This window comes from Drosophila subpulchrella, unplaced genomic scaffold (genome assembly GCF_014743375.2).
Source record: "Drosophila subpulchrella strain 33 F10 #4 breed RU33 unplaced genomic scaffold, RU_Dsub_v1.1 Primary Assembly Seq96, whole genome shotgun sequence".
NCBI lineage: Eukaryota > Metazoa > Arthropoda > Insecta > Diptera > Drosophilidae > Drosophila > Drosophila subpulchrella.
In genome coordinates, this window is record NW_023665730.1 from 399,198 (window position 1) to 425,491 (window position 26,294).

A 26,294-nucleotide genomic window follows, 5' to 3' on the forward strand; every position below is an offset into this window, starting at 1 on the left:
CATGTAAAAAGAAGTGTCTCCGACCCCATAATGTATATATATTCCTTAGCTTCGTATGCAGAGAAACTTTGTTACGCGAATATGCCATGCCCACTCTAACGCCAGCAAACCGCCCAAAACTGTGGCTCCTGTAATTTTAAAGCTGGGAAAACAAAGTTAGATGAAATGTATTGCTCTCGTATATACCTATCGATTGACTTAAAAAATTAGTGCCACGCCCACTCTAATGCCCACAAGCCGCCCACAAACTTCAAAAAATCCTTTGAACACGGAAACATTCAAATCTAGAGAGTTGGGACTTAAGAATTAGATTTTATAGCTTCGTACGCAGCTCTATCTTGTTACGCTAATGTGCCACCCCCAGTCTAACATCCGTAAACGATCATAATGCTTAAATCTGTCTACCGCCCACATAACCATATATTGAGACCCTCCCTTTTGCTCCCTTTAGCTGAGTAGCGCGTATCTGATAGTCGAGGCACTCAAATATAGCGTTCTTTCTTGTTTCCTCTTGGCTTTATTTCGCCGTCCCGCTTTCGAGTGCCTTATACCTCCACAGCCAGCCCTAGCAGCAATCCGATGCACCACCAGAGAAGCTTTCACCAGCGCCCCGCTGCCCCAGCGTGTCAATGACGCCGCAGCTCACCCCCGTTCCCCGCCACACATTCTATAGTTTCAAAATCCCAATTCAACAACGATGGCTTTTGCTCAGTATGGGACAACCTGACTGAGCGTTTCGGAAATAAGCATTTGCAGGTTAACAGCTTAACATCATAAAATTTTTCAATGTGAAATCCATTGCACAAGAGTCTGGAGTTGCCTTGAAGTGGCAGAAGTTAAAAAAAGTATTTATTTTTGTTTTTTATTTTTTTTTTTTAATACAAGGGTAGCGCAAATTTTCAAGGCTACCAAATTTTCAATTCTGGACTACGAACAAAAGGTCCCTCCCACAAATAGTTCATCCGACTATTGGGTTATATATTATGTTATACCAATGCCGAGTCTGTCAAAAGATCCATCCTCTACGGAAGTGCCACCACTTTCTGCGACTTAGCTCCCAGAAACTCTAGGAAGTACATATCCAGAAGTACTGCTGCAATTGCTTGGCTCACAATCGTTTCAAAGACTCCTGTCGCAATGGTCATCACTGCCAAAAGTGTGGAAAGCGCCACCACACTCTTCTACACACGGACGACCGATACTCGCTTCCACCATGCTCCTGAGCCTATTATCCTGAGGTTTTTTCTACGAATGTCCTCGCTAGGGGGGAGAATGTTCGCGCCAAAAGGTCGTTTAATTTCTAGAGGCAGTATCGAGCGGCAGTTTTATCCAGATGCCACGTCTCGATCGCTCGCACTGCCCTCCGCTCTCCCTCTTCAACTCTCTCGTCAGTCTCCGATCCGATCTGGATCGCTTTAGTTAAGATTGGCTTAAGCACTCCCTATTTTCAAGTGTCACTGTAAGCAAACGGTAGGACTTACCAATTCCTGGCATATTGCACAAAAAAAAATTTTAGTTTATAGTTACAATTTTTTTTTACATTGTTTAAACAATAGTCCAAAAAAATCTTGTTTTTCTATATCTGCAAACAACAAGTAGTGTTACGCGCAGGGTATGCGTTAAATTCTTTTTTAAGTTTTGATATTTAAATACAAATTGTGAACAAATTAGAAGAGTCACATTCTGTAAAAGACGTCTTTTAGTAAACACAGAAAATTTCGTTCTTTTATATATCACCAGTCCTGGATTTGTACGCACTTAAAAATAGGAATTCCTAGTTGTATTACTTATCAGCTGATTAGAGAAAATAGTGACATTAAAATAGAAAAGTATTATGCAAAACTTGAAAGGTTCATTTCAGGTATATAATAGTCGAGGCCATCGACTATTGTTTCTCTTTTTTAAAATAAAACACTTAGTGGACTTGACCACATAGAGTAGAAGACCAATTTCTTAAGCCGAATCAGTCTTGGCTAGATAAAGTCTTACCATTTGTTTGCGAGGTCAGACGAGGCAGCAACAAGAAATCGTTTGAAGAGCCTGGCAACCGAGGTAAACTTCGGAAAACCCCGACATTGCACTATGTTCCAAGAGGACGATTTTATGGCTTAAAGTGGAAACTTGTTTGTTAATGTTTTGTATTTTTGATTTTAAATTCTAAATGTTAATACATCATGCATATCCAAACTTAAAAAAGCTTTAAAAGCAACGCTAACGCTTTTAATGAGCTTTCAAAAGTACACAACCGACCAGCTGCTTAGGACTAAGAAATTTGCGCCAGAAAATAAAAATTCTTTGTCCAATTAAACTTAAGTGAATTTTGAAAATGGAAGATCAGGTACGTAGTATTCAGTGTTTATAGTACATTTATGTGTAATGTCCAATTTATGTGTATTTTTGTAGAAAATTAACATTCAGTTAATGCCAGTTTGTACACATATTGGTCGTTTTTCATAGCTTATTAACACCTTTTCCCGGTTAGTCCCCCCTTTTCAAGTAATTTCACGATATTCAGGAACCTTTGAGTTTCTTCATAGCGATCTCTTCGATGTTTGGCGCATAAACAATCGCCAAATATCACTTGTGTATAATTGAAAGTATAAAAAATTGACAATTTTCAATTGAAAGATGATGTAACATTCAAAATTAATAAAAAATAAAGTATTTTGAATCCTTTATAAAAGAAAACTTCCAAAATGTAATTATATTATAAAGCATTCTAAATGGATTTCGTCTGAAATTACAATTACAAAAATTACAAAACTGTGATACAACTCAGAGACGTAGACGCCCAACCTTGTCTTATACAAACGCAGGGCCACGATTGAAAAGAAAATTGGCAACTGAGCTTCCGAATGAAAAAGATCACAAAACAAGCTAAGAAAGAATGTAATATAAACGTGGCCTCGGTTCTTAAAGAAACGATTACAACATCTGAATACACCACGAAATCGGGAAAGCAAATTTAAAAGCAAAAACTGAATCCAAAACTGAAAACCAAACAGCAATATGTCAACCCTAGGGTTTTAAATATAAGACATCACAGCGTCATTTATCCGAGTCACAGTAAAGTAATAGAAGCTAAAATTCAGTGTCGGCCAATGGGTATAGAAACTACTGAAACTACTGCTCAAGGGTGACGAACGGATACTGAACATAGCCAAAGCGAGAGTCTTTCTGTTTTAATTTGCAAAAGCCCACGTACACAGAAAAAAAAACGAGTCAGGATCAATTTGATATGCGCATGGTAAATTTCTGTTTTTTAGACACATATACTTATACCCTTGCAGAGGGTATATTGATTTCAGTCAGAAGTTTGCACCGCAGTGAAGGAGACGTTTCCGATCCCATACAGTATATACTTGTATATTCTTGATCAGCATCACTTGACGAGTCGATCTAGCCATGTCCGTCTGTCCGTCCGTTTCTACGCAAACTTGTCTCTCAGTTTTAAAGCTATCGGGCTGAAACTTTCTTTTGCAAGTAGTATATAAGTCGGAACCAGCCGGAACGGACAACTATATCTTATAGCTCCCATAAGAATTATAGGAAAATAAATATTAAAAAAAATTATATCTTTGGTGTTTTTATACACATAAACTCCTAAGCTTGGAAATAACATTTTTGAATTAGTTTTGAATTTCGAATTGAATTTTATCAAACTCGGACGACTATATCATATAGCTGCCATAGGAACGATCGGAAGATTGGTGGAAAAAATAATATGAAACAAATTATAGCTTCGGTGTTTTTCAACATATAACCTCCAACGCTTGGAAATAACATTTTTTAATTAGTTCTGAATTTCTAATTAAATTTTATCAAAAATTTGGACGACTATATAATAAAGCTGTCATAGGAACGATCGGAAAATTAGTGGGAAAATAATATGAAACAAATTATAACTTCGATGTTTTTTGACATTTTATCTATTGGGACTATTATGAATATCATTTTTGCATTTTTAAATTTAATAGTTATAACTGCAAGGGTATACAAACCTCGGCTTGCCGAAGTTAACTTTCTTTCTTGTTTAACATATAACCCTTTAAGCTTGGAAATAACATTTTTTAATTATTTTTGAATTTCGAATTAAACTTTATCAAAATCGGACGACTATACCAAATAGCTGCCATAGGAACGATCGTAAAATTAGTGGGAAAATAATATGAAACAAATCATAGCTTCCGTGTTTTTTAACATATAACCTCCTAATTAATAACATTTTGTAATTAGTTCTGAATTTCTAATTAAATTTTATCAAAAATTTGGACGACTATATCATAAAGCTGTCATAGGAACGATCGGAAAATTAGTGGGAAAATAATATGAAACAAATTATAGCTTCGATGTTTTTTGACATTTTATCTATTGGGAATATCATTTTTGTATTTTTAAATTTAATAGTTATAACTGCAAGGGTATACAAACTTCGGCTTGCCGAAGTTAACTTTCTTTTTTTGTTTAACATATAACCCTTTAAGCTTGGAAATAACATTTTTTAATTAGTTTTGAATTTCGAATTAAACTTTATCAAAATCGGACGACTATACCAAATAGCTGCCATAGGAACGATCGTAAAATTAGTGGGAAAATAATAAAAAACAAATCATAGCTTCCGTGTTTTTTAACATATAACCTCCTACGCGTGGAAATAACATTTTGTAATTAGTTCTGAATTTCTAATTAAATTTTATCAAAAATTTGGACGACTATATCATTAAGCTGCCATAGGAACGATCGCAAAATTAGTGGGAAAATAATATGAAACAAATTATAGCCTCGTTGTTTTTTAACATATGACCTCCTACGCTTGGAAATAACATTTTTTAATTAGTTCTGAATTTTGAATTTAATTTTATCAAGATCGGACGACTATCACTGTGGACGGCAGTACACGTAGTGGCGAAGCGCGAAAGAGAGCGTGCGAAGACAACTACTATATATAGCCGCAGAATTGAAAATCTGCAATTATGGTCCGATCGCAACGAGTAATACACCAATCGAAAGGTATTGCAAAAACTAAGAAGATTGCATACCAAGACTTTCGAAGTATAGATTTGTTTGGGAGAAAAAGCGGTGAAAGTGTAAAAGTGAAAATTGAGAAAATTGGAGCTGCTGGATACGGTGGGGATAAAAGCCTCCGTCTGTTTAGCTAGTTTTATTCTTACTGAGAATACGCGTCGAATGACACCTCATTTGTTGAAATCCGATGTTCAGTTCAAAAGTTATTCAAAAAACAAGATTTTCTTCTTCTTCCCAAAATGAAAATGTTTGTCCCTTTGTTTGTGGGTTTGTATGCATCCCATCTTAGCTTTAGGGTTTTGGAAACCCTATGGGTGTATATAATGCAGCTTAAAATAGAAAACGTTTGTTCTACGACTTTTGGAAAAACCCGCTAGTTTAGCGGGAAATAAAAAAAAAAAGGCCAGATTTAAAGTATAAAAAATTGACAATTTTCAATTGAAAGATGATGTAACAGTCAAAATTAATAAAAAATAAAGTATTTTGAATCCTTTATAAAAGAAAACTTCCAAAATGTAATTATATTATAAAGCATTCTAAATGGATTTCGTCTGAAATTACAATTACAAAAATTACAAAACTGTGATACAACTCAGAGACGTAGACGCCCAACCTTGTCTTATACAAACGCAGGGCCACGATTGAAAAGAAAATTGGCAACTGAGCTTCCGAATGAAAAAGATCACAAAACAAGCTAAGAAAGAATGTAATATAAACGTGGCCTCGGTTCTTAAAGAAACGATTACAACATCTGAATACACCACGAAATCGGGAAAGCAAATTTAAAAGCAAAAACTGAATCCAAAACTGAAAACCAAACAGCAATATGTCAACCCTAGGGTTTTAAATATAAGACATCACAGCGTCATTTATCCTAGTCACAGTAAAGTAATAGAAGCTAAAATTCAGTGTCGGCCAATGGGTATAGAAACTACTGAAACTACTGCTCAAGGGTGACGAACGGATACTGAACATAGCCAAAGCGAGAGTCTTTCTGTTTTAATTTGCAAAAGCCCACGTACACAGAAAAAAAAACGAGTCAGGATCAATTTGATATGCGCATGGTAAATTTCTGTTTTTTAGACACATATACTTATACCCTTGCAGAGGGTATATTGATTTCAGTCAGAAGTTTGCACCGCAGTGAAGGAGACGTTTCCGAAATATGAATATTTCATATATTAATATGAAACAAATTATAACTTCGATGTTTTTTGACATTTTATCTATGTGGACTATTATGAATATCATTTTTCATTTTTAAATTTAATAGTTATAACTGCAAGGGTATACAAACCTCGGCTTGCCGAAGTTAACTTCCTTTCTTGTTTAACATATAACCCTTTAAGCTTGGAAATAACATTTTTTAATTAGTTTTGAATTTCGAATTAAACTTTATCAAAATCGGACGACTATACCAAATAGCTGCCATAGGAACGATCGTAAAATTAGTGGGAAAATAATATGAAACAAATCATAGCTTCCGTGTTTTTTAACATATAACCTCCTAATCAATAACATTTTGTAATTAGTTCTGAATTTCTAATTAAATTTTATCAAAAATTTGGACGACTATATCATAAAGCTGTCATAGGAACGATCGGAAAATTAGTGGGAAAATAATATGAAACAAATTATAGCTTCGATGTTTTTTGACATTTTATCTATTGGGAATATCATTTTTGTATTTTTAAATTTAATAGTTATAACTGCAAGGGTATACAAACTTCGGCTTGCCGAAGTTAACTTTCTTTTTTTGTTTAACATATAACCCTTTAAGCTTGGAAATAACATTTTTTAATTAGTTTTGAATTTCGAATTAAACTTTATCAAAACCGGACGACTATACCAAATAGCTGCCATAGGAACGATCGTAAAACAAGGAAGAACGCTATAGTTGAGTACCTAGACTATCAGATACCCGTTACTCAGCTTAAGGGACCAAAGGGAAATGGAGATATGCAAGCAGCAAAGCGAGATTTAAATACGCCACCTACCGGCGGTAGACAGATTTAAGTGTTCTGGGCGTTAGAGTGGGCGTGGCAAATTTGTTTTTGGATCAATCGAGAGGTATTGACGAGATCAATACATTTCAGTTAAAATTTTTCATCTAGCATAACAATTGTGGACGCCACAGGTTTGGGCGGTTTGTGGGCGTTATAGTGGGCGTGGCATATTCGCGTGACAAAATTGCGCTGCGTACAAAGCTACAGAATCTAAATCTGAGATCCCGATTCTCTATCTTTGATAGTTTCCGAGATATCCACGTTCATACTTACGATTTTTTGAAGTTTGTGGGCGGTTTGTGGGCGTTAAAGTGGGCGTGGCAAACTGTTTTTTGAGTCAATCGATAGGTATTGATGAGAACAATACATTTCAGTTAAAATTTTTATTCTAGCATCAAAACTGTAAGTGCCACAGTTTTGGGCGGTTTGTGGGCGTTAGAGTGGGCGTGGCACTCTACTGAAACCAACTTGCGCTGCGTAAGAAGCTCAGGAATCTGCACGCCAAATCTCAATAGCCTAGCTCTCATAGTTTCCAAGATCTCAGCGTTCATCCGGACGGACAGACAGACGGACAGACGGACAGACGGACAGACGGACATGGCTAGATCGACTCGGCTAGTGATCCTGATCAAGAATATATATACTTTATGGGGTCGGAAACGCTTCCTTTTGCCTGTTACATACTTTTCGACGAATCTAGTATACCCTTTTACTCTACGAGTAACGGGTATAATTAGTGGGAAAATAATAAAAAACAAATCATAGCTTCCGTGTTTTTTAACATATAACCTCCTACGCGTGGAAATAACATTTTGTAATTAGTTCTGAATTTCTAATTAAATTTTATCAAAAATTTGGACGACTATATCATTAAGCTGCCATAGGAACGATCGCAAAATTAGTGGGAAAATAATATGAAACAAATTATAGCCTCGTTGTTTTTTAACATATGACCTCCTACGCTTGGAAATAACATTTTTTAATTAGTTCTGGATTTTGAATTTAATTTTATCAAGATCGGACGACTATCACTGTGGACGGCAGTACACGTAGTGGCGAAGCGCGAAAGAGAGCGTGCGAAGACAACTACTATATATAGCCGCAGAATTGAAAATCTGCAATTATGGTCCGATCGCAACGAGTAATACACCAATCGAAAGGTATTGCAAAAACTAAGAAGATTGCATACCAAGACTTTCGAAGTATAGATTTGTTTGGGAGAAAAATAAATGAAAATGTTTGTCCCTTTGTTTGTGGGTTTGTATGCATCCCATCTTAGCTTTAGGGTTTTGGAAACCCTATGGGTGTATATAATGCAGCTTAAAATAGAAAACGTTTGTTCTACGACTTTTGGAAAAACCCGCTAGTTTAGCGGGAAATAAAAAAAAAAAGGCCAGATTTAAAATGCTTATAGTATCTAAACAGCTTATGCTACAGAAACGTGCTATATATCTCTGAAAAGATAATTTAATTTGCTGAATACTCTTCATACAGTAAAATTGTCTGAATATAATAGATTTAGAGTTATGATAAAAAGTTATTTTTTAAAACCACTTTTTGACTATTTTCTCAAAATCGAGTCGAACGATTTCTTTTTAAAATTTAAATCATACAGCCCTTGAGATTTCGCTACTTTTGATGTTTAACACTTTTTGCCCTAAAAATTACCGTGTGAAAGATATTAAGCGATAAAAAGTGCAACTCGTTTCAGCTCCGTATACGTAATATTTCATACTTATTCGAGTAAACAAGAAAAAAACCTATTTGATGAAAAATATTCTTATTAGATTTTTCCAACGGAAAATCTGTTATGGTTTTAGGGTCCTTTACTTGCAAGAAGCTAATCGAAATAGGAAACTTGATCTATTTGTTCTACCATTTGTTTGGAAAAACCCGCTAGTTCGGCGGGAAATGTAAGAAACGACAGATTTCTCTTGGAATCTGAAACTATACAGCCCTTGAGATTCCAAACTTGTGCTATTAAAATAGGTAATTGAAGCGATAAAACTTGTTGTGCCTAATTTAAGGTGGCGTTCAGCTAAGATTAGGGGTCGAATCTGTGTGTTTGGTTTTTCAATAGCCAAGCCATATGGGGACGACTCCTAGTCATGGTATTGGGGTACTTAAACTCTTGAGCAAAAAAAAACTTCTGATATCAAACAAAAACACCTCTTAACGAGGTAGAAAGTAGTAAGGAACGCGCCTATAACAAAAATTTCTGATATCAACGATTGTGACGAAAAATGATATTACATTCGATAAAATAAATAAACTATATTAAATTTATGTATTCGGCACGCTACAACAGAAAATTTACATTAAGGTAAATAGGTAAAATAAAGTTAATTTATTTAATCGAATGTAATATCATTTTTCGTCACAATTGTTGATATCAGAAATTTTTGTTATAGGCGCGTTCGCCACTACTTTCTACCTCGTTAAGAGGTGTTTTTATTTGATATCATAAAGCTGCCATAGGAACGATCGGAAAATTGGTGGGAAAATAATATGAAACAAATCATAGCTTCGGTGTTTCTTGACAGGGAAGCGTTTCCGACCCCATAAAGTATATATATCTAGCGATGTCCGTCTGTCTGTCTGTCCGGATGAACGCTGAGATCTCGGAAACTGTGAGAGCTAGGCTATTGAGATTTGGCGTGCAGATTCCTGAGCTTCTTACGCATCGCAAGTTTGTTTCAGTAGAGTGCCACGCCCACTCTAACGCCCATAAACCGCCCAAAACTGTGGCTCCTACAGTTTTTATGCTAGAATAAAACTGAAATGTATTGCTCTCGTCAATACCTATCGATTGACCCAAAAAAAGTTTGCCATGTCCCCTTAACGCCCACAAACCGCAAACTATCAAAGATAGAGAATTGGGATCTTAGATTGAGATTCCGTAGCTTTGTACGCAGCGCAAGTTTGTTACGGGAATATGCCACGCCCATTCTAACGCCCACAAACCGCCTAAGCCTGTGGCGCCCACAATTTTCATGCGAGATAAAAAATCTTAACTGAAATGTATTAGCTCGTCAATACATATCGATTGATCCAAAAAAAGTTTGCCACGCCCACTCTAACGCCCACAAACCGCCCAAACCATATATTAGATCAGGGGTAGGCGGCGCATTTCAGTCTCGCTTTGCTGCTTGCATATCTCCATTTCCCTTTTGTCCTTTTAGCTGAGTAACGGGTATCTGATAGTCGAGGTACTCGACTATAGCGTTCTTTCTTGTTTTTATTCTTCCTATGGGAGCTATAGAATTATAGTTGTCCGATCCGGCTCGTTCCGACTTATTTACTACCTGCAATAGAAAAAAGCTTTTGGGAAAGCTACATACATATATTGTAATATACAACCGAAGGTGTTAGGGAAAGATTGATGTCTGGCATATACACCGTTGGTGGTAAACGGGGAAGGAAAATGGTGTCGAGCTAAAGAACCTTGTTGGATGTAGAAATTGCATCAAGTTTTATAAGCACTCTTACGGAACATCAAATTTTGGTAAAACACAGGTGCGTCCTTGCGTGTTACTGTTGAGAAAAAGAAAAGGAGATTTTGCTTGATTTGGATTCCTTCTACGGAACAATTCTTAATGCATTTAAGAAACTCCAACAAATCAAATGCGACATTAGTTTATTATTCATATGCATTAAGTTTTATGCCCATTTTTGCTTCACCAGCGCGTATTTAAATATATATATTTTTTTTCTAGCTTACTCTATTTATGACCTCGGAAACTATAAAAGCTAGAATGTTGGAAGTTCGGCTTCCTGCGCTGTGCAAGTTTGTGGGTGCCACGCCCACTCTAACGACCACAACACTAAAACCCGTCTAGCGCCCACACTTTTTTATATTTTGTAAAAATGTAAATGCGATTTTGTTCTCATTATCAATACCCATATAGGTTAGGTTAGATAGGAGTGGTTGGAGACTAGATATTAGTCCCCTCACTTAGGCCACAATGGGCCCCTTGTGATACCACATGATCTCTGACAGATCCGTTTCCCTAGCTCATGGGTTATCTGCTTTCGCGAAGTATTCTGTTCTTCTCAAGAAACATAGTAGTTTTTGAATGCTTACGTCCTGAATGGCCGCAAGGTTCAGAAGTGTGTAGCTACCTAGGGTTTGAAAGCGCTTTAGGTTATGCGCTGGGCAGAAGCATAGGAGGTGTTCGATGCTATCCTCTTCGTCTATCTGTTTGCAGCTGAATCAGAAGTCGTGGTTACTTAGACCCAGCCTTATTGCATGAGTCCCTATAAGACAGTGGCCCGTGAGGGCATTTAGGATAGTGGAGATGTCCTCCCTGCTACATTGTAGGAGAGTTTTTGTTCTTTTCGTGTTGTAGATTGGCCATGTGAGTCTAGAATTGTGGCATGTTGAGATTGAGTTCCAACGGTTGTTGGAAAGAGTATACAATCTCTGCCTGAGATGGAGCATGCAGGTAGCCATGGGCATACCTACCGTGTCCTTATCACGAAGGATATCGGCGGTTGTCCCCTGTCTTGCTAGCTCGTCTGCTATGCAGTTGCCCTCAATGTTGCGGTGTCCAGGCACCCAGATGAGGTTGATTCACAGATGAGTGGCCATCTCGTTAAGAGATTTGCGGCATTCAGAGGTTGTTTTTGAGCTCGTTGTGTAGGAGTCGAGGGCCCTGAGGGCAGCTTGACTATCCGAGAAGATGAAGATATCTATGTCTTGATGTACAAACGTGTTCAGGTGGGTAGTGGCTTCCTGAATTGCCATCACTTCCGCTTGGAAAACACTACAGTGGTCTGGTAGGCGGAATGAGACTTTTATGTCTAGTTCGGGGGAAAAAACTCCCCCACCTGTTTGGGAGTTAAGCTTGGAGCCGTCCGTGTATATGTTGACGGCGTTTACGAATTGATGTGGGAGGTTGTCCCAGTCTGTACGGGTGGGTATATAGAACTTGTATCTTCTTTCGAAGTTGACTATGGGTGGGACGTAGTCTGTATTACGTGGTAGGGGTGAATGTTTTGATAGGATATTGGAGTGACCCGTGGAGCCTGTTGTCCATGCCGCTGCTTCACGGAGACTCAGCGCTGTTGCAGATGCCCAGCTTTTGGCAAGTAGGTCCAGGGGTTGGAGATCGAGAATTGTGTTTAGTGCCTCAGTGGCGGTAGTGCGCAGCGCCCGACTGATGCAGAGCTCTGCGCTTCTTTGGATCTTGTGAAGGATACGGAGGTTGCAGTTCTTATCTAGAGAAGGCCACCAAACGATGTTTCCGTAGAGGAGAATGGGCCTGACTATTGCAGTATATAGCCAGTGAACTATCATGGGGGAGAAACCCCACTTCCTCCCTATGGCTTTTTTACAAGCGAAGAGGGCTATGGCCGCTTTGCGTGTGCGATCTAGGATGTTATCTGTCCAAAGGAGCTTTTTGTCAAGGATGACACCTAGGTACTTTGCTTGGTTGCTAAAGGTTAGGCGCGTTTGGTGTAGTTTTGGGGGAACTAGAATTGGTACCTTATACTTCCTTGTAAAGAGAACTAGTTCGGTCTTTTCCAGGTTAACTCCCAGTCCACAGCCAGCCGTCCACCGGAAGAGGGTGGATAGGGCTGTCTCCATTAGATTGCAAAGGGTTTGCGGGAATTTGCCCTGCAGTAGGATAACCACGTCATCCGCGTAGGCTACCACTTTTGTGCCCGCCTCTTCTAGAAGTGATAGCAGTTTGTTGACCACTAAAACCCATAGAAGAGGTGAGAGTACGCCCCCTTGTGGGGTTCCTCTACTGTCGTTCCTGGTGGAGTGGGCCGATCCCATAGTGGAGTGCCCTACCATGCTGGTTAGCATGGTGTGTATGAGTCCCACTATGGGCCGCTCAATGCCCAGTTCAGTCAGAGCACCAGTAATCGCCGCTGGGGTGACGTTGTTAAAGGCGCCTTCTATGTCTAGAAACGCTGCAAGAGAGTATTCCTTATTGCGGAAGCCTCGTTCTATACTGTACAATAGAGAGTGGAGGGCGGTATCGGTTGATCTACCCTTACGGTACGCATGGTCGATGGTTAGTCTGATATTGGTGTCAATTAGCCTTTCCAGGGTCTTCAACAAGAAGGAAGAGAGACTGATCGGGCGGAAGTCCTTTGGGTTGGTGTGGGAGGGCTTGCCGGCTTTCGGTATAAAAATTACCTTAACGTCCAGCCACCTTGTTGGAATATGGTTTAGAGCAAGGCAGCCGTGGAAGATGGCTGTCAGCCAGGGAAGGGACACATCTAGTGTCCGTTGTAGCTGGGCCGGGAAGAACCCATCTGGGCCAGGTGATTTGAAGGGCTTAAAAGAGTTAACAGCCCACTGAATGCGGCCAGGGTTTGAAATGTTGTCAATACTCTGGTCGTCTAAATTCTCCTCTATGTGGAGGTCCTCCACTACATGGGTGTTCTTAGGGAAGTGGGTGTCTAACAGTAGTTCAAGGGTTTCCTGACTATTTTCCGTCCAGCTATCAGCATTGGTTTTAAGATAGCCAATGGTTGCTGAAGCTTTAGCTAGAATTCTTCTGAGTCTGGATGCCTCCGCAGTAGATTCTATGCTACTGCAGAAGTTAGCCTAAGCTCTTCGTTTTGATATTCTAATTTCCTTTTTGTATAGGCTTAGTTTTGTATGATATAAATTCCAGGAGGATTCGCTATTGTTGTATTTAGCTTTATTGAAGTAAGTTCTACACTCTCTTTTAAGGTTCGCCAGGTTTGCGTTCCACCAAGGGGGTTTGTGCTTTGTTTTGACTGTTCTGTTTGGGCAAGCCCTTTTTAAGGCCTCACCGCAGATATCAGTAAAAGTGTTAACTAGGTTATCTAATTCTTGACGGTTGCGTTTGTGTGTCGGAGGAGCGTGTAGGTTCCTGTTGAGGAGATTTTTGTAGTATCCCCAGTTGGTTAATCTTAGATTAGTGATGTTCTCGGCGGGAGGACATTCTAGACTTATTGTAAATTCTATGTATCGGTGGTCTAAGAATGAGTGTTCGATCCCCACCTTCCACGCTTCTAGCTGGTTAAGTAGGGGGTCAGATATTAGAGTAATGTCTAGTACTTCCCTCCTATTTCTAGTGATGAAAGTTGGGTCGTTACCCTTGTTGCAGATGATTGATTTGATTGAAGGAGATAGTCGTAGAGTAACTCACCCCTTTCGTTGGTGTTTGTACTTTCCCATTGTGTGTGGTGTGAGTTAGCGTCCCCACCCAGGATGAGTTCCTTAGATGAGTGAGTGCGTATGAGTTGTTGTGTAGTGGTGTTTGGTAGTGGCCCTTCGTAGTCGTGAGCCAGATAGAATGATGCTATGGTGTAATGGGTGTGTTCCTTTAGCTCCAGTCTGACCGTGGTAAGGTCGCCTTTGCTAAACTGTGGAATAAGAAATGTATTAAAGTGTGTCTTTGTAAGAATGCAGGTTCTGGTTTTACCCTTGTAATTGGTGTAAAATAGCTTGTTTAGGGGGGTTGATAGGCCACAGATGTTGTTACCAACAATCCATGGCTCTTGAATAAGGACTACGTCTATGTTGCCTGTTGCCAGGCGGGTGAGGAGGGCAGCGGATGCTGCCTTGCTGTGGTGCAGGTTAATTTGCAGAAACTGCATCATCTTTGGGACTGGGGTCGGGCTGGGTACCCTCCGCTTCCTCCGCTATGTCCTGGAGAACAGAGCGCCCTGGTCGGGTTGTGTCCTGGGTGCACAGCTGCTTCAGGCTCTCTGTCAGCTCCGAGTCGGTTGACACGTAGCCGGTGAGGGTGGCCTCTTCATGATCTAGTTCGTCGTCGCTCGGGGGTTCGTACGACGCACAGGCAGCCAGGTTGTCTGCCGCTAACTTATCGGTGTCGTATATGCGTAGCTGCACCTTATCGAACCCGTAGTTCACCCGGTGTTGTTGGGCTGCGAGGGGTTCCAAGCAGGCCTGGTTCAGGAGGATAACCACGTTCATGGTGACGCGCTCGGTTTTCTCCACCTTGACCACCTTCCAACCGTCTGTTGGAAGTTTTGGGTTGAACCTGGTCAGCAGGCTGAGTATAGCCTCTGGTTCCGATGGTTCCGACGGCAGCCACACCCTCGCTCTCGGTCGAGACGGGATGTGTGCAGCCTCACAAACTGCCAGCTTGACCCCGGGATAGACCTCGCCGACTTTGGTGATTGCAGCCTTGTAGAGTGCTGCCGATCTCTCGTCTTCGCAGGCGATCAACTTTACATTGCCCTGGTACCACCCTGCATCTGTGCAATCGAGTGGCGGGCCTGGGTTTTCGTCCAGCACTTCCAAGGCCACTGACGCAAGGGCCCGTCTAACCAGACCCCATTGGTTTCTTGGGATCCTACCGCCTTCATCGCTCTGGTCGATGACACCAATGATCTTCCGATCCTTTACCACTTCCGCAAAGGATCTCGACCATGTGCCGCGGTTGGTTACCTTAGCCTTCTTGCTCGCTGGTTGAGCTGACTCCATCGTTTTGTTTTTAATTTGTTAAATTCTCCATGTTAAATCCCACGAGCTGCGGAGAAAGGACAGGTCCACACGGGCAGAGATCCGCCGTACCCGGGTAAGGCTGACTTAGAACAGGCGGTCGCCACTTGCCTGAGCTCACCGTTTGAGACTGAGTTATTTGATGACTCGGGCTCCCAGCCAGATTGACTCTCGGCACGGTAAGAGTGACACCTTAGTCTAGCCCGGGGTGAGATGAGTTGTGTGGGTAGAGAAGAGGTAGGTTCAAAGAGTGTGGGAAGGGGTATGTGTGAGCTATTGTCGGAGGCGGCAGCACAAGCGCGACGTCGGTACTGCTACGGCGCAGATACCCGCTGACTGTCCGGGGCTACTTATTTGCGCTTCGTGTTGGGAGCTTGGCGGTAGCCGGGCCGTGTCCAACTTCCACGCTTATTCGTAGCTACCCTGGAGAATCAGGGCGCTCGCTATCCGCAACCTGCGACCCGTTCGGTAGCCTTCAGCTCGGCGCCCTCAGAGCCATCCCACTAGCTCTTTGGCCGAAATCAATACCCATATACTTGCCGAAAATAATTGAAATCGGGCCAAGTTAAATCGAGATGGCACCCATGCAGCAAATCAGCTGTTTTCCCTCAATAATAATTTTAAAACACGGAACTTGCGCTGAATACGAAGCTAGGGAACCTAAATGTGCAATCCCAACTCTCTAGCTCCCTAGTTAGCGAGATCACAGAATATATATGTAGAGAAAGGCTTCCATTGGCTTCCGTAAATATATTTAAAGATTATTAATAGTTTATTCTTTGATTTATACACTTCATTGATACAGTTTTTTATACTTAAGTTGACATATTATTTATTACTGAGACACACGCGACCTTCTTCTGCTGATGCTCAATCTCTACTACTCTTGCGCAATTTTCACGCTTTATAACACTACTGAAAAATGTTACGGAACAGAACAACTGATCTGTTACTAATAGAGCTGCCAATCCTACATTCGGCTATTCTGACAATTCATTCCACCCGAATGAGGATGACCACAACTTCATATATTCAGCGACAGTGTTCGTTTTATTCGGACCTTCATCATCTCCTACTTTTTCAACAAGTTATCGACCATGTCTCAACTTACGAGTAACGGCGTAAGGCCCTAAGAACTTATTTTTCAATTTCAATCCGGCACCAAACTGTGTTCTTTTAATAGCTACTAAATCTCCGAGCTTGTACTCACACTCTGGCTTCCTTGATTTGTTGAATGACTTGCGATTCTCGTCCTGAATCTTTGCGATGTTTTCTTTAGCTTCCACTCGAACCTTCTCCTTCTCTTCCTGTAACTCCTTTAAGAAATCTTCCTCTGATAGCTTGACTAACTCCTTATCGTACTTGGTCTTCATATTGATCCCAGGAAGGATCTTGAATGAAGCTATCTTTGTGCTTCTAGGAGGAGAGGAATTTATAAACTGTTGAACCCTGCCTACATGCTTATACCAAGATTTCGGGTCTTCCGCACAAAGTTTCGTCAATATAGTGATGACAATCCTGTTGATACGCTCTACTTGCCCGTTGCCACGTGGCACTCCTGTGGCTACCAGCAAATGCTGGATATTGTTAACCTTACAGTACTCCTGAAAAGCATTGGCTGTGAATGCCGTTCCACGATCGGTGATTATACGACTTGGGTTGCCGAAAACATCAGACTGCCTCTCCATTCTATCCACTACCTCGTCAGCGCCAGTACTCTTAGTGGGGTAAAGCCACACAAATTTAGAGAAAGCGTCGACCACTACCAAAACATGATTGTATTGTTTTTTTGTCATATCCATCGGGCCAATGTGGTCAATATGATAGGTCTGTAACGGTTCGTCTGCCTTGTTTATCGGGTGTAAGAAACCCTCTTTTTTCCCATACTTAGCCTCGCCAACTATGCACTCTACACAGGACTTCACGATAGTTTGAGCCTTCCTCTCTAACTCTGGAATGTAATAATCGCGCTGAACCAAGTCAATTGTTTTTTTGATGCCAAAATGTCCTTGTCGGTGAGCTGTGTTAATTATTTCGTTCTCCATGGCTGATGGGATTATTATGAGCTCTTTTATAGGATTCTTGTGAAGAACTTCGTGCTTCAGATAGAAGTCGTCGTAGGTATGTGTTTCCAGGACCTTACAAATGGCTTTTATCCATTCATCCTGACGTTGTGCCTGTTGAATTCGATGTCGGACTGACTTTTGGAGCAACAAGGTATGTACGCGGCTTAAGGCGTCGACATGTTTCATCTTTGTGCCTGGACGATGCTCTATTGTGTACTTAAAGTCTTGTAAAAACATGGCCCAACGAGATACTTTCACTGGTACATCATTCTTTCGCATGGTCATAGCAAACGCATTGCAGTCGGTGACGATCTTAATCTTTCTTCCCAGCAAGTAGATTCTCCACTTCTTCAGAGCCTGTATTATAGCGAGTACCTCTAGCTCATAAGAAGGATATTTCTCCTCGGTATCTGTTGTCTTGCGGCTCATGTACTCTACTGGGTGAAATTCTTGATCAGCTGAATTCTTTTGAAGAAGGACTGCTCCATATCCGTACATGCTTGCATCACAATGGACTTCTGTAGCACTCTTTAGATCGAATAATTTCAGAACAGGCGAACTAGACAAGGATATTTTCAATTGATTAAACGATGCTAGCTCTTCCTCGCCCATCTTAAAGAATGTGTTCTTTCTAAGCAAGTTCGACAAAGGTCTGCCAATGATAGCGAAGTCTTTCATAAGCCTTCGGAAATAGGATGTTAGCCAAGGAATTGGACCCTCTTCTGTAAGACCTGACACTTTTCCCACTTTATACGCAGACCTGAACACATAGCGACATCTAAAACTTTCTTCAATTTCTCTAAACCTTCCTGTTCGTCCTTTGATAAAATAATCAAATCATCCATGTACAGGACAAGGGTACCGTCTTCAATTAATGGCCTGAGCACTGCAAATATGTATCGCATAAACACTGCAGGAGAATTGGAAATTCCGAATGGTACGAAGCAGAATTCGTATTGACCACTTTGGGTGACGAACGCGGTTTGTATTTGCGAGAGCTTTCTTGGACGGGGACATGGAAAAATCCGTTTGATAAGTCCAGCGTTGTAAATACTTTCCCCTTCTGAAGCTTATGTAAAACATCGTCGATCAAGGCCATAGGGAAGTTGTCGCGAATAATCTTCTGGTTCAATTTGCGGTAGTCGCAACAGAGTCTTTTAGTGCCATCTTTTTTAGCAACCAACACTATGGGTGAGGCGTATTCGGAAACACTTTGACGAATGATTCCTTTCTTAAGCCAATCCCTGATCTGCTTGTCGACTTTCTCAGTTTCCTCGTACGGTAAGCGCCTAGGTCTCTGATAGACTGGGACTTCATCGGTGAGGAGTATTTTCATTTCTACTGGGCTTGAGTCTGGCTTTAATGGCTTGTAATTTTGAACTAACCCAACCACTGCTGATCTTATGTCGTTGCTCAAGTGAAGCAGATCTAAATCTGGCATGAAATTTTCTTCAATGAAGTTAGATGAAATTAACTGATGAAAAGTTTCTGTCAAGTCTGAAATGCCAGTGGAAGACGCATCTACAGTCAAATTTTGATTGTCACTATAATGAGTGAGGTTTATGTCATGGCTTGGACTAATTTCATCTCTACCTAAGGTGAGATCAGACAAATGTCCAAGATCTACTAGATGAACTGCGTGGAAAACGACTCCGTTTGCTCCAATTGTTGCGGTTACTGTATTAAGGACATCGCTACCGATCACACCTTCATAAAGGGTATCCTTGTCGCGCACTACATGAAAGCACATATCAACGTCAGCGTCATCTAACTTAGTCGCAACTGTGAACGAACCTAGAGTGTATATCTTCTTGCCACCTATTCCAATTAGCTCTTTAATATCAGGTTTGAGAATGTCGGGGTGGATGCGAGTGTAAGCCGTCTCGCAAATGGTACAAATATCGCTGCCAGAATCGAATAACGCCGTAAACTGGTCGCTACCAATGTTTATGTTTTTAAACGCTCTGTTGAAAGTTAACTGTGACAGCTGCTGAATGTTTGACTTTTCATTTTTCACTTCCTTACGAGCTTCCTTGGTACCGCATTGATTTGCCATGTGACCAAACTGATTGCATTTGAAACATTTTATACCTACTTCCTTACAATCCTTTGCAAAATGATTGCTGCCACCACACTTAAAGCAACGTCTGCCATCTTGGTTAGTTTTAACTAACTCTCAAACTTCGGCTTTGGTTTAAACCCCTGACTCGCGCTAATCTTCTCGTAAACCTTAAGTTTACAAACAACTTTTATTTTGCTTCGAGTCTGGTATACCCTCCACTATGTATTCTATAATACTTTCTTCGTCCAACTTCGACTGATTTGCCAATGCGGTCATACTGTAGAAGTATTCTATCAGACTCTCTTTCTGGGTTTTCTTCCTGTTTTCGAGCATCTTGTGCACCCGTTTCGCTGTAAGCTTTTCTCCAAATTCGTTTTTTAAAGCTTCTTTTAGTGCTTCCCAATCATTTATTCCTGGTTGGCTGCCCAAGAATAATTTTGCAGCTCCCTTTCCCAACTGCCTGCCGTAAATGAATTTTTGAAGATCAGTCCACCCAACTGTAATAGAATTAAGCTCGAAATCTGCAAGCCACTCATCAATATCCGGAGAACCATTTCCGGTGAATGCAGAAAGCGAATCTTCAATATCTCTCAGAGTGAAAGTCATGGCTAAGGGTTGAGAATCAGATGAATCTGACTCTGCGACGTTAGTTTCCTCGTACACTGACTCCTCTGAACCTTCTGTATTTTCCTGCTGGTCGATATTTTCTCCCTCAAAATAGGAGATGAGTCTTTCCTGTAATTCTGCTTTGAGGCCTGAAACTGGTAATCTTAATTCTTTTAACTTGTCTTTAAGCTCTGCAACAGAAAATCGTGTGATCTCTTCAACATTCATCTTTTCTAAACTTACATCACTTATTTTATTTCTTAAACCAATAAAGTATGTACTGCTTACTTTTCTAAAAAATTAATAAATAAGAACATTTTAAATGGGAATAAAATATTGTTAACGTTGCATAAAATTGTTTTGTTTAACTTCAAATTCGGTATTTCAATTCAATATAATGTATGCATGTATGGATTTATACTTGCGAATCGCCTGCTGTATCTAGTCTTTTGTTACTCATCTCTGATATTTGCCACTGCTTTTCAATTTCGTCTCTGGCAAATCGTTGCAATAAAAGCTGCAACCGTTGTCTGCTCTGATGACTGCTTTTCGAACTGCTTTTCAACTCCAACTTCAATCGCGCCTTCAATATCGCCTTCAACCACGCCTTCAATATCGCCTTCAACCGCTTTCAACTTCAGTGGCGTCACCTTGCCGCCTCGTATCAATCACCTCATCTGGATCTCTGCTCCGTCGTGATCTCCTCCAGCTTTTGCTTTTCCAAGTTTTCCTCCTGGTCAAGTTGTAGCTTTAGCCATTATTGTCGCTCTCTGCGACAACGGATTGTATAAACGCCTTTCGTCGTCTTCCGTTAGGAATTTACTTGTCGCCACATAACCAATTTTGCACTCAGATCGGCAAACTGCGCAATAAATTTTGTAGTTTTGTAGTTTCAGAATTTCATAATACTTCGCAAAACTTGGTGGAATTGCGCAACATGAAAATTCTCAGCTCTTCTGGATGGTTTTTTAGTCTCTCTTTCTCGTAATCACTTCAGTTTTATAACTTTCTAGTTTCTTTGTTTCGTTTTGTTCATTAAACTGCGATCGATGGAATCTTAGCACAATAACTTGATTGTTGTTTGGCCGCGTATCACATTTAATCTTTCGTTTGTCGATTGTTCTCGGTCGAGCCCCCAAAATTGTAGAGAAAGGCTTCCATTGGCTTCCGTAAATATATTTAAAGATTATTAATAGTTTATTCTTTGATTTTTACACTTCATTGATATAGTTTTTTATACTTAAGTTGACATATTATTTATTACTGAGACACACGCGACCTTCTTCTGCTGATGCTCAATCTCTACTACTCTTGCGCAATTTTCACGCTTTATAACACTACTGAAAAATGTTACGGAACAGAACAACTGATCTGTTACTAATAGAGCTGCCAATCCTACATATATACTTTATGGGGACGGAAACGTTTCCTTTCCCAGGACACAATAAGTACTGGACAAAAAATTATGGCATCGTTGCTTTTATTCATATTCAGTTTTTGGAATTTAATTGTTTTCTGATCGGACAGTTATATCATATACGGTCAAATCGAAATATTATGAGAAAATAATATAAAAACAACTTATAAATATAAAAAAAGAAATGATTGCGTGACATGGTTTTGGCTGTATGTTAACTTCGGCTGGAGTTTCTAGCTTTAGCCGGAAATGGAAAAACAATGGTTCAAGACGGGACATATACTAAAAAATTAAAATGGCTTGACAAAATTGTAATATTGTTTGGACTGCGTGTTCCTATGCTAGTAATGATTGCTGACGTCGTTACCGAGAGATATACAACTTAATAACTTAACTAATCAAATTTTCTATTTTCAGTCTGGCCAACTCGCTGCTGACCCATCGGACAAAGCCATCACCTATTTATGCACCCAGTGAAAAAAAAATCGTTCAATCTGTAACACCAGAGATTCAAAGCTCAATTAAGGAAGTCACATCCGCAATCGTTCACTACGTAAATAACCAGCATCAGATCCAACAATCACGCAGCCGCTCAGCCAGTCCGAATTTGAGGTATGAAACAGATTCTAGACGTTGTAAGAGGACAAGAAAAATAAATAGATAGACACCCACAATTTCTTCCACCTCTCTTACTGTCCCCCACCACAGTGTTCAACCAAAGACCGTAAAATACCTTATGACCGTACATCTGAGAAGAAAAAAAATGTTTAGCGTGAACTTTCGATCTTCTTAGTGTGCGTTGTTAAACACTTTGATTTGCAAAAGTATAATGCCCCAGGGGGCAAGTAACTGCAGAAATTATCAGAACGGGTTCAAGGTCACAAAGTACCAATAACTGTTTCTAAAGATCTTATCAATACTTGTATATATTTATCAGACTTGGTTTTCTCCAAATCTTTGCTCTGGCACTGCTGAAACACATATAAACTAAATAGGTTTATAATTGGACACTCCCGCAGAAAATATATTAAGTTCACTTATCCCTCTAACATTTAAATATTCATTATAGGTTAAGTTAAGAATAAAATCAAATAAGCTAGGCGATCTTAATTCTTGGGAAAAATTATCTAGCCGACTAGTAATATATAAAATCCAGTCCCGAACCTTGTGAACGGGGAGCTAAGCCGCCTTCCCACACAAGGTCATTACACAGTTCCTAAAGATTCAGAAAGCGCAATCCGACTCATTTCTCTGGCCCATGTACCGAGCTTAGCTTATTTCCTTATTTGATTCGGTCATAATTAGAGTACGCAGCATTTTTTTGGAAAACGACTGGAACCTTTCATATCCATCGCGTTCAGCGTGTTCAAAAGCTATTCTTACGCATTGCCTTACTTCTTCATTTTACCGAACCCGCTTTTTCCTATTCCACTAAGTTTCATCTTGTGCATCGGTCTTCTCTTTAAATATCAATGAAGAAAGAAGATCAAAGAATTGTAATTGCACTGATCTTTATTCAAGACTTATTAGGGGGCAAAATTGAATGACTGTTTACATGGTTATACCCCTTACTCGTAGAGTAAAAGGGTATACTAAATTCGTCGGAAAGTATGTTACAGGCAGAAGGAAGCGTTTCCGACCCCATAAAGTATATATATTCTTGATCAGGATCACTAGCCGAGTCGATCTAGCCATGTCCGTCTGTCTGTCCGTCCGGATCAACGCTGAGATCTCGGAAACTATAAGAGCTAGGCTACTGAGACTTGGAATTCAGATTCCTGAGCTTCTTACGCAGCGCAAGTTTGTTTCAGCAGCGTGCCACGCCCACTTTAACGCCCAAAAACCGCCCAAAACTGTGGCTCCTACTGTTTTGATGCAAGAATAAATATTTTAACTGAAATGAATTTTTCTTATTAATACCTATCGATTGACTAAAAAAAAGTGTGCCACGCCCACTTTAACGCCTACAAACTTCAAAAAATCATAAATATGAACGTGAATATCTCGGAAACTATCAAGGATAGAGAATTGGGATCTCAGATTTAGATTCCGTAGCCTTGTACGCAGCGCAAGTTTGTAACGCGAATATGCCACGCCCACTCTAACGCCAACAAACCGCTCACACCTGTGGCGCCACAATTTTCATGCTAGATACAAAACTTTAACTGAAATGTATTGGTCTCGTCAATACCTATCGATTGATCCAAAAAAATTTGCCACGCCCACTCTAACGCCCATAACCCTTAAATCTGTCTACTGCCCAAAAGTTTGCCACGCCCACTCTAACGCCCACAAACCGCCCAAACCTGTGGCGCCTACAATTTTAATGTTAGAAAAAAAATTTTAACTGAAATGTATTAGTCTCGTCAATACCTATCGAATGACACAAAAAAATTTGCCACGCTTACTCTACCGCCCATAACGCTTAAATCTGTCTACCGCCCAAAAGTTTGCCATGCTCACTTTAACGCCCACAAACCGCCCAAAAACTTCAAAAAATCATACATATGAACGTGGATATCTCGGAAACTATCAAATATAGAGAATTGGGATCTCAGATTTAGATTCCGCAGCCTTGTAAGCAGCGCAAGTTTGTTACGTGAATATGCCACGCCCACTCTAACGCCCACAAATCGCCCAAGCGTGTGGGGCCCACAATTTTATGCTAGATAAAAAATTTCAACTGAAATGTATTAGTCTCGTCAATACCTATCGATTGACCCAAAAACATTTGACACTCCCACTCTAACGCCCATAACGCTTAAATCTGTCTACCGCCCACATAACAATATGTTGAGACCAGGGAAAAGTGGCGCATTTCAGTCTGGCTTTGCTGCTTGCTTATCTCCATTTCCCTTTTGTCCCTTTAGCTGAGTAACGGGTATCTGATATTCGAGGTACTCGACTATAGCGTTCTTCCTTGTTATACCCGTTACTCGTAGAGTAAAAGGGTATACTAGATTCGTCGGAAAGTATGTAACAGGCAGAAGGAAGCGTTTCCGACCCCACAAAGTATATATATTCTTGATCAGGATCACTAGACGAGTCGATCTAGCCATGTTCGTTTGTCCGTCTGTTTGTCCGGATGAACGCTGAGATCTCGGAGCTAGGCTATAGAGATTTGGCGTGCAGATTCCTGAGCTTCTTACGCAGCGCAAGTTTATTTCAGCAGAGTGCCGCGCCCACTCTAACGCTAGAGAAGCTAGAGAAAAAGTTTTAACTGAAATGTGTTGCACTCGTCAATACCTATCGATTGACCCAAAAAAACGTTTGCCACGCCCACTTTAACGCCCACAAACCGCCCACAAACTTAAAAAAAATCGTAAGTATGAACGTGGATATCTCGGAAACTATCAAAGACAGAGAATTGGGATTTTAGATTGAGATTCAGCGCAAGTTTGTTATGCAAATATGCCACGCCCACTCTAACGCCCAAAAACCGCCCAAGCCAGTGGCGCCCACATTTTTCATGCTAGATAAAAAATGTTAGCTTAAATGTATTGGTCTCGTCAATACCTATCGGTTGATGCAAAAACAAAATTTTGCCACGCCCACTCTAACGCCCATAACGGTTAAATCTGTCTACCGCCGGTAGGTGGCGCATTTCAATCTCGCTTTGCTGCTTGCATATCTCCATTTCCCCTTGGTCCATTTAGCTGAGTAACGGGTATCTGATAGTCGAGGTACTCGACTATAGCATTCTTCCTTGTTATACCCGTTACTCGTAGGGTAAAAGGGTATACTAGATTCGTCGGAAAGTATGTAACAGGCAGAAGAAAGCGTTTCCGACCCCATAAATTATATATATTCTTGATCAGGATCACTAGCCGAGTCGATCTAGCCATGTCCGTCTAACCATCTGTCCGTATGAACGCTGAGATCTCGGATCTATAAGAGCTACAATACTGGGATTAGGCATGCAGATTCCTGAGATTCCTGCGCAGCGCAAATTTGTTTCGGCAGAGTGCCACGCCCACTCTAACGTCCACAAACCGCCCAAAACTGTGGCGGCCCACGTTAGAGTGGGCGTTGCAAACGTTTTTTTTGGATCAATTGATAGGTATTGACGAGACCAATACGTCATTTAATTTTTTTCGTCTAGCATAATTGTGAGCGCCACAGGCTTGGGCGGTTCGTGGGCGTTAAAGTGGGCGTGGCATATTCGCGTGACAAATTTGCGCTGCGTACAAAGCTACGGAATCTAAATCTGAGATCCCGACTCTCTATCTTTATAGTTTCCGAGATATCCACGTTCATACTTACCATTTTTTGAAGTTTGTTTGTGGGTGTTAAAGTGGCTGACTTTTTTTCGGGTCAATCGATAGGTATTGATGAGAACAATACATTTCAGTTAAAATTTGAATTCTAGCATTAAAACTGTAGGAGCCACAGTTTTGGGCGGTTTGTGGGCGTTAGAGTGGGCGTGGCACTCTGCTGAAACAAACTTGCGCTGCGCGGGAATCTCAGGAATCTGCATTCCTAATCCCAGTATTGTAGCTCTTATAGTTTCCGAGATCTCAGCGTTCATACGGACAGACGGACAGACGGACATGGCTAGATCGACTCGGCTAGTGATCCTGAGCAAGAATATGTATACTTTATAAGGGTCGGAAGGAAGCGTTCTGCCTGTTACTTATTTTCCGACGAATCTAGT

At 40.6% G+C, this 26,294-nt stretch overlaps 1 protein-coding gene across 1 annotated transcript in view; it reads left to right on the forward strand.

Annotated features, from left to right (window-relative positions):
• LOC119562801 overlaps nucleotides 1–22,319 on the forward strand; it is a 172,317-nt gene extending 149,998 nt beyond the window's left edge. The window contains exon 3 of the mRNA XM_037875967.1: nucleotides 22,058–22,319. Within this exon, the coding sequence (XP_037731895.1) occupies nucleotides 22,058–22,304 (247 nt within the window). The 3' untranslated portion in view covers nucleotides 22,305–22,319. The remainder of the gene's footprint in view (nucleotides 1–22,057) is intronic.
• Nucleotides 22,320–26,294: the final 3,975 nt, after the last annotated feature.